Source organism: Ammodytes marinus (assembly GCF_949987685.1).
Source record: "Ammodytes marinus genome assembly, chromosome: 8".
In the NCBI taxonomy this organism is placed as follows: domain Eukaryota; kingdom Metazoa; phylum Chordata; class Actinopteri; order Uranoscopiformes; family Ammodytidae; genus Ammodytes; species Ammodytes marinus.
Window position 1 is genome coordinate 24,556,447 of NC_137212.1, and position 13,643 is coordinate 24,570,089.

The 13,643-nt window shown below is 45.9% G+C and overlaps 1 protein-coding gene across 2 annotated transcripts in view; it reads right to left on the reverse strand.

The window, feature by feature from the left end:
* Window positions 1-2,276: 2,276 nt before the first annotated feature.
* dab1a (DAB adaptor protein 1a) overlaps window positions 2,277-13,643 on the reverse strand; it is a gene marked incomplete at both ends in the record, with an annotated part of 56,836 nt that continues 45,469 nt past the window's right edge. Inside the window, 5 exons of one of the 2 annotated variants that reach the window (XM_080032492.1) lie at window positions 2,277-2,321; window positions 7,011-7,079; window positions 12,170-12,318; window positions 12,753-12,945; window positions 13,069-13,445. In XM_080032492.1, the coding sequence (XP_079888618.1) occupies window positions 2,277-2,321; window positions 7,011-7,079; window positions 12,170-12,318; window positions 12,753-12,945; window positions 13,069-13,445 (833 nt within the window). Of the gene's footprint in view, window positions 2,322-6,998; window positions 7,080-12,169; window positions 12,319-12,752; window positions 12,946-13,068; window positions 13,446-13,643 lie in introns of those variants that run through there. The other variant, XM_080032493.1, reaches the window with a different exon arrangement.

Here is a 13,643-nt window from a genome sequence, read left to right on the forward strand (position 1 = left end):
GACTCCCTCTCTCTCTCTCTCTCACACACACACACACAAGCCCAGAATACAGCCAAGACACATAAATACACACTTGAGTCATTTGGGATGTGTTTATTTGTAACAGTAAATACATGGTGGAGTACGTAAATCAAGAGAGAACCCAAAAATCATCTAAAAACCCACGGTAGAATGTCATATTCATAAAGATAAAAATAATGTGTCAATTTACATTAAGAAACTGTTAGCTGAGGTAAAGTTAAAATAGGTCTAGAAATGTTATGTACTCAAACAGCAACGTTTCCCCCTTTTTATTCAACTTCTTTGCTCATCTTCTAAGTCGTCCAATTTTGAAAGTTAATCAACATCATAGTTCCAAAAGAGTTCCTGCGACATGGGGGACTCTGGCCATAAAATAGGGAGTCATTGGCATCACAGTTGATGTAGCTGTAGCAGAGGACGCTGCAGTCCACACACACACACACACACGCACGCACGCACGCACACACACACACACACACACACACACACACACACACACACACACACACACACACACGCAGCAGCAGTTTGGCACCTGACCAACAGACAGACAGTATCGTAGAGACTGTTCTGGGGGAGTGGAGGGGAGGAGGGAAAGGGTTGAGGCTGTGTCTGCAACATAGAATTGGAAAGTAGGTTTGTGGAGCAGGAACACAGGGCTGGGCTGGGCTGGCTGTGAAGGCTTTGGGGGTAACTTAAACTGCAGAAGCTGATGCGTTTGTGATGTCATAATGTGAGGTGGTGGGACTCGGGAAAAAAGACATGTTTGCAGCCTGGAACCAGGATTATTAAGTGAGGTTAAGACAGAGACCTAAGACATGCATGCACGGGAAAGGTACAATATCAGAGGGCAAATCAAGCAACCAAACAGAAAGAACAGGAGAAAGTAAACACATGTTGGTATTGCTAAGAGTTGCTAAGAGTTTGCATAACTGAAGCCTTCCTATTTTATGGCACAGAAGTCCGGGTGGACAGAATGGTTGTCGTTCATCGTTATTTACAAAATGAGTTTTGGCAAACCAACGATCAGATGCCTTTAAAGCCATGTTGACTCTATAACTCCTATAGAGCTGACCCCAGCGGCTTGATTGACTTATAAAATAAAAATTCCATTTCTCAATTTGTTCTTTTTTTTTTTTAGTTTTTTTTTAATCGGTATTGTACAAAAGCTATAGAGAATGAACAGTTCGATCGCAGAATCTTGTTGGACTTGCAACACTTTCCCTCTCAGGGTCCATTCCTCATGTGTGTCTGGTCCTCTGGTCTCTGTGTGCGAGGAGAGACGTTTGGCAAATTACTGCGTGTGTATGCACGTTATCCAGGGCGCGTGTGTGTGTGTTTGTGTGTGTGTAGTTTTGTGTGTGTGAGTAGCTCCCAGAGAGTCTTGTTTCTGCATAGTGATCCAGCAGACACTCACAAAGAAACAGGGGAGAGAGGGACGACGCCCAAAAATCCAAGCAACCAATCGGGAGCGGCGATTCCTGATAGGCCCTCATTAAGAGTCTAGGCTCCTCCCACTGGATCTCCTCGCCCAAAGATGCAGATTCTGTCCTTTGACAGCAAAGACGATCGCTGTAATCCCGATGAGCGTGTGTTCAGCGTGTGTGTGTGTGTGTGATTGTGTGTGTGTGTGTGTCAGAGACAGGGAGGCACTGCTTGATTCAGTCCCTCCTTGGCAACACAGTCTCTGGCCAGACACAGGAGGCAGAGGGAGGAGTGTGGAGGAAGAGGAGGGAGGGAGGAAGAGGAGGGAGGGAGGAAGGGAGGGAGGGAGGGAGGGAGGGAGGGAAGACATAGTGGGGAGAAAGCAGGACGTGTCTGTAAGGCTGGGTGTGTGAGTCGCCACAGGGAGGAGAGAAGGAGAAGACAGTGGAGGGAGAACCAGATCCGCCTCAGTGACTGATAGCCCTCCTGCCCTGGAGCCAATGACCAAGAGATAGAGAGAGAGAGAGAGACAGAGAGAGAGAGAGAGAGAGAGAGAGAGAGGGAGAGAGAGAGAGAGAGAGAGAGAGACATAGGGAGCATGGAGGCTCCTCATGTGAAGTGGTTAGCCGGATAAAAGGAGGCGAAGGAGAAGAAGAAGGGCTTGGCCAGGCAGGGAGATGAGCCGGACACGCACACACACACACACACATACACACATATGCAAGCACGCACACACACACACACACACACACACACACACACACAAGGTTGGGGTTCTCCTCCTGTTCTCTCAGTGTTGGTCAGGTCTGTCTTCCTGGGTGTCTCTTTTTTTATTTCTTCCCTTTGTTGATCTGGGCGTAGAGAGGGTCCTTCCCCTTCTGTGCAATGAGAGAGAGAGAGAGAGAGAGAGAGAGAGAGAGAGAGAGAGAGAGAGAGAGAAAGAGAGAGAGAGAGAGAGAGAGAGAGAAAGAGAAAGAGAAAGAAAAAGAAAAAGAAAAAGCATCAGCATCCAAATATCAATGCATTAAAACCTGTTCGGATGTGTAGCAGATCATGTGGATATTGCAAAACTAATAAGGGAGTTCCCGCTTTTTCTTTATTCACTCCTCAACGGACAGAACAGCGAGTGTCACCAACATGCCCCGACAAGTCATGTAAAAATCAAAAGGATCAAAGTTTTATTTTTATTTTTTTCATTCCCCGACACTACCACCAGGTGGCAGTAGCACTTTGCTTTGGAGGAGACTTCCAATGGTTTCTGCTCAGCCCTCACTCTGGAAAAATCTTTTGTGTGTGTATGTGTGTGTGAGTTATTGTTTCAGTGTGTTTCATTGTGCACCCGCATGCATATTATGTCCCCCCCCCCCCACCCAACCCCCCCAGGACCAGTATGAATCAGTGGCGTATAAACTATAGCGCCTTGAAAGACCAGTTATGAGTCATCATGTCTGTATTCCTCTCTCTCCGACCGAGCTGGAGGACAACAGTGGATGATGGAACACCACCGCAGTCACAGCTCCCAAAACCTGCCGCAGTCACTCACAATGGGCCCCCGTTATTATCGCACACAATAATTACAGCCAGCCACTCATTCTACCATTGCAGACATAGTGATCGGAGACTATTACTGGACTGGCTTTTTCATATATTCTGAAAGGCTTCTGACTCAATACAGAAAGAGCTTTTGGGGGTCTAGTATCCGTAGCTCCCTGACGTTCACAGAATCAAGTGAGACCTGCGGATTTGAGCAGACTGGATTAAAACCTCTGCTGAAAAAGTGTAGCATTTACTCAAGGCCCCCAAATAAAAAGAACAAGCTTAAATTCCTCATGAGATACAACAGTGTTTGCTGCCCTTCAGTTTAAGCACGCACTATTGGCTGGAATTTAGAGGTAACATGAGGACACACACTAAGGCAAACAGACACAGCTAGGTGGGAATGTTTAACTTAAAACTTGTAAGATTCCTGAGATGTTTCACTTCATTTCCTAATAGGGAGGCAGGAGGGGCAGGGGAGGGCCGTTTAAACATGTCTTTACAGTGAAGACCCCTGCTCCATTTCTTTGCCATATAAATTAAAATTAATTGAGAAAAAACAAGTAGTTCTATCAAACAAATTAATGGAACAATTGCTAGTTGCAGGCCTTCTGAAGTTAATGATAGTAAAATATGTGGTTGTCCATTGGCTGTTTGTGGCCAAAAACATAGAACAGTATGGATTTGTTTCTGATAAAGCTGCTCCATTGTACAGTCAAATCCTGCTTGGGCTTTTCACGTAAACAGAAAGCTTGGAGTAAAGGTTTGCTGGGATGCTTGAGCTGGGGCCTTGGGCTCTGGCTTACAGAGCTGTACCAGGCCAGACAGCCAGCAGAAAGAAGCTGCCAGCCGCCCCTGAGAGGTGACAAAGAGGCAGAGACATGCAGTGACAGCAAGCAAGCACACACACACACACACACACACACACACACACTGCTCGGGCCCTGTACAACAGAGAGCCACAGCCCGCCAGTGTCACCCCGCATCATCTAAACGCTGCTGCCAACACGGCCTGCCTAGCCTCCATAAACCACGGGCTAAGAGAGAGAGAAAGAGACAGAAAGAGAGAGAGAGAGAGAGAGAGAGAGAGAGTGAGAGGGGAAGGAGGGGCTGGGTGGAGGGGATGAGTGATGTGCTAGTGGAGCATCAGCCTGAAGGCCAAACTATCTGGCCCCGGCGTGTAGATATTCATATACGTGTGTGTGTGTGTGTGTGTGTGTGTGTGTGTGTGGTATAGGCCCTGGGCCGGGGGGGAGCAATGTGAGAGTTTTCTGTGAACCGTGGAAGCAGGCCATTTCACGGCTAAGACTCGGGAGCATTGGCTGGACATGATGAGATCACCCCAGAAAAAAAAACAGAAAAAAAAACACTTACACTCCCACTAGCCTGAACACATGTCTGTCTGAGGCACACGGCGAGAGGGGGGGACAAGACATGACAAGCGGCCGTGGGCCAGCAGGAAACACACACACACACACACACACACACACACACACACACACACACACACACACACACACACACACACACACACACACACACACACACACACACACACACGTATATTTTTGGCTCCAATGTGGGCACAGGTGGTGGCAGTGTCGATCACAGGTGTGCTCGTCTGGGGAGTAATTGGGCCAATTGCACAGGTGTGCCAGTGTGTGTGTGTGTGTGTGTGTGTGTGTGTGTGTGTGTGTGTATGATTGGGGAGATGTCTAAAGTCGATGTGATTGAGCAAGTAAACACCATATGGGAGCAGCCTCATTGGACCAGGACCAAAGCAGTCCACCTACTACAGAGGGAAAAGCTGTAGCGGTTCTGGCCACGGCACAGTCAGTGTGAGACCAGCTTGTCCACTCAGCACTCCCACTATCCGTCCCCCCTACTTAAGACCCGCATACACATGTGGCCCCCAAAGTGAGGATGGCAGGGCTACTCATCTACCCCCTCCTCCCTCCCCTGGAGTGGGGAAGGACAGAGAAGGCGTCTTGGGTTTTAATTGATGCCAATTATGTCGGGGCAGTCATTAATCTTGGCACCCCAGTATTAGCTGATGAAAACAAAACCATTAGATTTTTTCCTTGTGTGAGCGCCAGCAGCTATCATTAAGGAGCCATAGTTGGGAATTGAGTGGGCGAGGACACCGGGTAAGGGGAGGCACGGACCAAAATGGCTCTTTTCTTTGGCATGGGTGCGTGTGTGTGTGTGTGTGTGTGTGTGTGAGTGTGTGTGTGTGCGTGCGCGCAAGGGTGGACATTACATCAGGCAAAGTTTGGCAATCGCCTTGGGCCCCAAGCTATCAAAGGCCCCATACAACACTGCAAAGATTTATGATTAAGATATTTCTTAATCAGAGCTTAGAAAAAATATAGAGAAGTGTAAGGAAAGCCAAACTTTTTTAATTTTTTATTATAACTACTTAAGGTAAAAACAACAAAAACTAAAGAGCAGCAGACATATTTAGAAATATTTATCTTAATGTATTGAATGTGGACTGAATGCTTAGTAATTTAATATGAATTTGTTAGATTTTTATATTAAAGCTGGGGTGGAGGATTTGGGGAGAAAATGGCATTTGGGATAGAGATTCGAATTCAAATTACCTCAACCTCTCCACTTGTTCTCTTTGGTCCCTCCCCTAAGGTCCCTCCCTGACACGCTCTACACCAACAAAGTCGTGTCAAAGTGAATGGACAGTCCCAACAGCCAATAAGAACAGCGAATCGGAGCCTAGCTCTGATTGGTCAAAGTGTACAGCTCATGTTAACTTTGACCAATCAGAAATCATATACCCCAGCTTTAAACACATTATCATTGAGTACTGTCCATGATGCTTTCATGACAATAAAGAAATCTGAATTTGAATATGAAGAAAATAAGTTACACTAAATACAGAAAGGGGAAAGAATAAGAGACCCATGCCTGTATTTGCCTTAGGCCACAACATGTATAAATTCACTTATGTGTGTGTGTGTGTGTGTGTGTGTGTGTGTGTGTGTGTGCGCGTGTGTGTGTGTGTGTGTGTGTGCCCCTATGTGTCATCGAACAGGCCATCTGCCGATTGACATAAAAGAAAGTTGTGTGAAAGTTTTTTCTCCCTGTAGCATGATGAAGCTAAACGGTGTGGAAGACGCACACGTCATCAGTTCCCTGAGTTTTGACGGCAGCTGCTTGTCTTGATCAGCTTGATCCACCTCAAAATAATGCACACACACACCCTCTCTATAGTTCCATTACATCCTGCCGCCATACATAATGCATTCAAGTGACAGCCCGCATCAGTTTTATATCAAGCTAAACATTCCCGGATCAGCACATTCGACAAATCCCACGAGACGTCCTGTTCTGTTCGCTGAAGTGCGAGGTTTTTGATTGGCTGTCACACGCCATTGGCTCCCCCCCCCCCCCCCCCCCCTTGGCGAGGCGTGTTTTGCTATTTAAGGGAATTGGGCGTGTGATTTTTTTCATGCACGTCACACACACACAAAGACAGGACACAATGACAGGACACAATGACAGGCACGGAGGAGCACTATGGCCAAAGTGATCATGCGTGATGATGAACGTCGTCACACGTCGTTTGAAAAAATCACAGACACATGCGTGGATCCCACATCGTCACGGATATACTTACAAAACTCCTGGTAATGCTGCAACGAAAACACAAGCACAGTCACACACACACACACACACATGCACGCACATACACACACACACACACACACACACACACACACACACACACACACACACACACACACACACACACACACACACACGGCAAAGCACTCAAACTCAGTCACACACACATGCCTTTTTGTGAACATGCATGACCACAGGCGAAACAAGAAACTGGGGACAATTTTTTTTTAGATTGAGACCAAAGACACAACAGAAAGTGGGAAAAAGATGCAGCACAGGGTGAGATCAGACAGACTGATGAAAGTGGGAGATACAAGGGGGCAGGGAGGTGAAGGAGAAGAGCTTTACTGATACCTACCCTGCCCTGCTGCTATCTAGCTCCCAGCCTCTGGACTGTCCTGCTCTGGGCTGGGCTCTGCTGTCTCACTGGGGCAGGGCGACCCAGAGCCACACGCCTAAAAGAGGGGAGGGAGACATGGGGAAAAAGGAAGAGAAAAGGTGTGAAGAGAAAATAGGTGATGGAGGAGGGTAAGAGAAGGAAGGAACAAAGAAGACAAAGAAGAAAACATCTGAAAGAAGGGTTTTCAGGAACGGTAAAAAAAAGACGTAAACAGGAAAGAGAAAAGGTGTCAGTATACCGAAGGAGAGAAAAAAAGCACACACACACGCACACACACGCACGCACGCACGCACGCACGCACGCACACACACACACACACACACACACACACACACACACACACACACACACACACACACACACACACACACACACACACACACACACACACCCTGGAAAGACATTTGCATCATACACACAAACATACTTAAAGGGATAGTTCGGTATTTTTGAAGTGGGGTTGCATGAGCTACTTATGCATCGTTAAGTGGACAGGTGTTGTCAGGGCCGCCGCTCCCTATACGCAGAGTACGCAGACTGCGTAGGGCACCAAGTTCCTGGGGGGGCACCCCAAAAAAAAAAATTTTTTTTTTTTTTTTTTTTTTTTTTAATTAAAAAGGAAAAAGTGATGGTCCGGGGCCCCCCCAAAATAGTTTATTTTTTTTTAAAGTTCATGATAATCATTACATTACAAAACATATATAAATTAGTTATGAACAGGCCCATCGTTGTTTTTTCTTAATTGTGTAACCTATCCAGGGGTGGATTACTGCACAGGCACACCGGGCACAGGCCCAGGGGCCCAAGGGCTCAGGGGGGCCCTTAGCCAGAGATACTGATAGTAACTTTTCATGTTGCATAGTCAAAGAGCTCAGTCACTGATGTCAATAACAGGGTCCAAAAAGGAATAGCCTAAATATAAATACTCATTAAAATGTAACAAGATAGAAATCATCATGGGCCCCTCAACTAGTAGGGGAGAAATACAAAAGCAAGCTAAAAACAACAGCATTATTAGCTCTGTCTAAGGGGGTTGAAGGCCCCCTCACACATACACAAATAAACTTTATATGTGTGAATTCTAAATTGTTCATATCCACCCTTTATCTGTTGAAATGGGCCCCTCCATCATAGAACATGGGTCTGCAGACCAATCTACTGTTTTTACAGTTGCAGAGTAAAGAGTGCTACCTGTTTAAGAAAAATCTGAAAAATAATGTTCCTTCTGCATCTCAGGATTTGATATCTCTCTAGTCTCTAAAATGTCCTCACAAAGTGCACCAGATTGATGCATTTTACTTTAAAAAGGTAAAAAGAATTCCACCCACGCCCCAACAAGGTACAGGGTCCCTCCAACAATACCCCAAAATCCTGTGGGAAACACTGACTTCCTTAATATGTTTTTGCCATTAATTGTATGTATCCGTGTAGAAAATTCAGTGTACCTGACTGGATAGGGACAAGTGGGGGGCCCTTTAAGAGTGTAAGCCCAGGGGCCCATTATCTCATAATCAGTCTATGATCCTATCACTCAATTCCTTTGCAAAGGCAGTTTTTTCACAAGTTGAGCTGTTCTTTCTGTTAGTAAATGCTGGCAAATGTGCCAAAAAGCAGTCGCAGAGATCTTGCAAGGGCAAAAAAATTTCGCTCGCGCCCTGCGGACGCGAGCTTCTGGGTGTTTTTTTGGGGGGGGGAGGGTGGGAGGGGGGGGCATCACTGACAATTTCTGCTTAGGGCACCCAAAAGCGTAGCAGCGGCCCTGGGTGTTGTAAACTAGCATTTATGCTAACACACTGTAAACAATGCATCTGGTTCGTCCAATGAAATTGTCATGTCCACTCCAAATAAAATCTACTACTAGTACTAAGTATGTTACCGTATGGAGATGGTGTTCGCTCTAGCAGAAGTCAGTATTGTAGCAGACAGGGCCAGGAGAAAAACGTTTTCTCACCACATGTATAAATGCTTTCTTAAAAAAAGAAATATACGTTCAATTGTACGTTAATGTAGGATTCTTTCACTGCTTGAGTTTTCCGCCATTCAACTGTTTATTTTCCACACTTTTTTTTTGAGCGTAGTTGGGCCACCGAATTCAACAGATTTTTTTAGGTAGCGATTATATACAGTCATATGAAAAAGTTTGGGAACCCCTCTCAGCCGGCATTATAATTGACTCTGCTTTCACAAAAAAAACATAAAAGTGGTATGTCTTTAATTTACCAGGAACAGCTAAGTACTGGGATGTTTTCCAAACAAAGATTTTTTGAAAAGCAGTATTTGGTTGTATGAAATAAAATAAAATGTGAAAAACTGGCTGTGCAAAAATATAGGAACCCTTGTGGTTTTGTTGATTTTAATGCCTGTAACAGCATGTAAAACTGATGACTTTAAACACAAAGTTGGTTGGATTATGTTGTTAAGCCTTGAACCTCATAGAAATGTCTGTTTAATCATGAGAAAATGTATTTTAGGTGCCTAAATGCAAGTTGCACTTCTCTTTGACTCTCTGCTGAAGTGAGACAGAATGGGATCATCAAAACAGGTCCCAAAAGATCTGAAAAACAAAGATTGTTCATTGTCATGGTTTAGGGGAAGGCTGCAAGAAGCTTTCCCAAAGGTTTCAATTGTCAATTTCGACTGTAGGGAACGTTGTCAGGAAATGGAAGGACACAGGCATAGTGGCAGTTAAACCCAGGCATGGCAGACCAAGAAAAAAACAGGAGCGGCATAGGTGGAGGATTGTGAGAATGGTTGCACACAACCCACAGATCACCTCCAAAGACCTGCAAGAACATCTGGCTGCAGATTGTGTATCTGTACATGGTTCTACAATTCAGCGCAATTTGCAACAAAACATCTGCTTTTTATAAAGACCAAATAACTTAATTTTTGTCTCATCAGTCCAAAGCATTTTCTTCCAATATGAATCTGGCTTGTCTAAACGAGCTTTTGCATACTCCATGCAACTGTATCTGTGGCGTGGGCGCAGAAAGGGCTTCCTTCTCATCACCCGGCCGTACAGATGTTTTGGTGCAAATTGCACTGAATTGTAGAACCATGTACAGATACACAATCTGCAGCCAGATGTTCTTGCAGGTCTTTGGAGGTGATCTTTGGGTTGTGTGCAACCATTCTCACAATCCGCCGCATATGCCGCTCTTGTACTTTTCTTGGTCTGCTAGACCTGGGTTTAACTGCAACTGTGCCTGTGTACTTCCATTCCCTGACAACGTTCCTTACAGTAGAAATTGACAATTGAAACCTTTGGGAAAGCTTCTTGTAGCCTTCCCCTAAACCATGACAATGAATAATCTTTGTTTTTAAGATCTTTTGGGAGCTGTTTTGATGATCGCATTCTGCCTCACTTCTGCAGAGAGTCAAAGAGAAGTAGAACTTGCATTTAGGCACCTAAAATACCTTTTATCATGATTAAACAGACCTTTATATGAGGTTCAAGGCTTAACAACATAATCCAACCAATTTTGTGTTTAAAGTCCTCAGTTTTACATGCTGTTACAGGCATTACAATCAGCAAGACCACAAGGGTTCCCATATTTTTGCACAGCCAGTTTTTCACATTTTATTTAATTTCATAAAACTAAATACTGCTTTTCAAAAAATCTTTGTTTGGAAAACATCCCAGTACTTAGCTGTTCCTGGTAAATTAAAGACATACCACTTTTATCTTTTTTGTGTGAAAGCAGAGTCAATTATAATGCCGGCTGAGAGGGGTTCCCAAACTTTTTCATATGACTGTATGTAGTGAAAAAGCACATTTTCTGCTGGCCATGTCTGCAATGTTACAATGTTGACATCTGCTTCATTGACATCTCCCCCAAACCCCTTATACCGACAGCGCTGATCGCCATGTCCATAAGGTAACACACCAACTATGCATAAAGTAACTCTTATACCCCACTTCAAGAATACTGAACTATCCCTTTATGAAACACACTCACACATGCACGCTCTCATTTATAGCATTGTCTGTTATATAAAAGCCTGTGCGTGGAGTTGGTCGCTATTGATCAGCTGCTATTCTCCTGAAACACTTCCTCTGTTTACGTCTGGCCCCACAGAGAGTAGTGGGAGGCTGTTTTTTGGACCGGCTTGGCTGAGTCCCTTGTCTTTCTCTCTGTAACCTTTCCCTCACACCCACTCTCTCAGTGCACTTTTCTTGAGGGTTGTACAAAGCCTCTCTGCGTGTTGTTATTCAGGCCTGGTGACATTTTGCAGCAGTGTGAAAGTCCTCTGATTGTTTTTTTTTTTGTTTTTTTCAATAATAGCCGGATTGGAAGCGTGAAAATAATGTTTCACGCCGGGAGAGTGGAGAGGCAAAGAAAGAGAGGAGAAAGAGGCAGAAACAGAGAAAGAGAAAGAGAGAGAAAGAGAGAGGGAGAGAGAGAGAAAATTGCAGAGAAAGTACTGGAAAAAGTCTTGTTTCTCGGAAGGTCAAGGACTTTGGTCAAAGGCAAAGGGAAGAATTTCTCCCGCCCTCCTCTAAACATCTCTCTTTATCTTCCCATCACCCCTTAATTCCTCTCGTTTTCTCCCTCTTAAATGGAGGCGCTGCTGCTGCTGGACAAAATAAATATTAATTGCCGCCCGGGAGAAGAATTAGGGGCATTGTTCCTCCTCTAACTCACCAGAGATGAGTCTGTCCATATAGAAGTAGTGATGTATAGACGCTACCTGGCTGGTTATTAATAATAGCTTAATGATGTCCCTGACAACTCCGCCAGCTAATTTAACGCCGCGTTGACCACACACGCACATACAGAAAACACACACACACAAACACACACACACACACACACACAACACACACACACACACACACACACACACACACACACACACGTCTGAACCACACACTTAAACACACACACAACACACACACACACACGTCTGAACCAATGCAGGCACACTACTGCTCTTCATGTGCACATTCACACATGCAGCGATACACACAAACACACGCTCGTACAACAGCATGGGCTCCGTAATCAGCCGGAGTGATTACCTGGCCCGCCAACGACGCTACAGAGGCTATTTATCAGCACATCTGGACGTGCTGCGCCGCAGGTTATAGCAGCACACGGGCACACACTCCACAAAAATATAATATCTCCTCTACACACTTACAGCGTCCTCCTCTCCACTGCGACTGGGGCTGCCCTCTGCCTCCCCGAAGGAGTCGTCTGTGGGCGGGTCTGTGGCGTCGGTGGGGGGGTCACTGACATGAGAGGCAGAGGACTTGGAGGGAGAGCTCTGCCTGGGGGCTGGGGTGGGCGCTGCAAGAGGGGAGGGACAGGCTGAGTCAAATCTGGCTAAATACAGACATGTTAAAGGAAAAGTTAAAAAAGATATATATATTTTTAGCTTTTTGAGTCAGGAAAAGGACGAGAGAAACCATCCCTGTATTACTGTGTGCATTTTTGATGAAGAAATGGGCAAAGGTCGCTCACCCAGGTTAGCTTAGCTCACCCAGGTTAGCTTAGCTCACCCAGGTTAGCTTAGCTCAAATACTGGTAGTCAGTGGGAGCAAGTCAAAAGATAAATGTAATAACATCACTAAATGCTGATGTGTGCTTGTTGGGACAATATTTTGTACACGTTATGCCATTTTAGAATCAAATTCATACTGGGAGGAAACCAGGAACTGCCTGTGACGGTCACATATGTATTTCTTTAAAGCCTGTTACTCTGAGAGCATAGCCTCTCTTACGTGAGTTGGTGGAGGGTGTTGTGGAGGTGACTGGTGTCAGGTTCATTTGGGAGATGTCAAAGTCATCACAGTCGTCTGTGTCCTGTGCGGTGCCCACACGGCTGAAGTAGCTGCTGAATGCGTCTGAGGTTCCTGATAGGCTCTGATCGCCCTTTTTAGACGGCATGGCCGGAGGCTTCGCCAGCTGGAAGTCCTGCAGGGAGGGGAAGCATCAACATACATGGATTCAAACACTTTGACTCAGCGGTGATATCAATGACTGCATGAACCAATCAGGGGCTGTCTGAAGTCTTCATTCATGAGCCCGCCCCCTTACCTTGAACATCTCCTTGCCCATCTTCCTGGCCCCGTGCTGAGGACTCGACGAAGCTGAAGCGCCGGCCCCTGGATGGCTGTCTCCGGGCTGAGGCACCGTGGTGACCTGGGCGAGTGTCTGGAACATGGCGGGCAGCGTGCCACAGGGCTGGGCAGGGAGGTAGGCTGTGGGGGGGAAGGCTCCGGCCGCCATGGCTGCCCACTGCTGCTGCGTGGCCGGGAAGATGTTAGCCTGGCCCCAGATCAGTGGCTGACCACCGGGCAACACCTGGGCCACCGCACCCAGAGGAGACTGCACCCCGAAGGCCAGTGGAGTCTGAGCAGCAAACGCCTGCTGGGACCAGTGTCCTGGAGGCACCGCTCCCATCGTCACATAACCTGGTGGAGAGGGACAGAGTGAGAGAGAGAACTAATACAAAGAACGTATCGATAATTATCAGAGGTATAATGTAACTAGCGTTTGAGGCACTTGTACTTTCATGCTACTTTATACTTCTACTCTACTCAGGGCTGTACAGTGCGACAGTTTTGATCGCATTTGCCACTGAAATTGATCACGTGCGATGATGAATACAA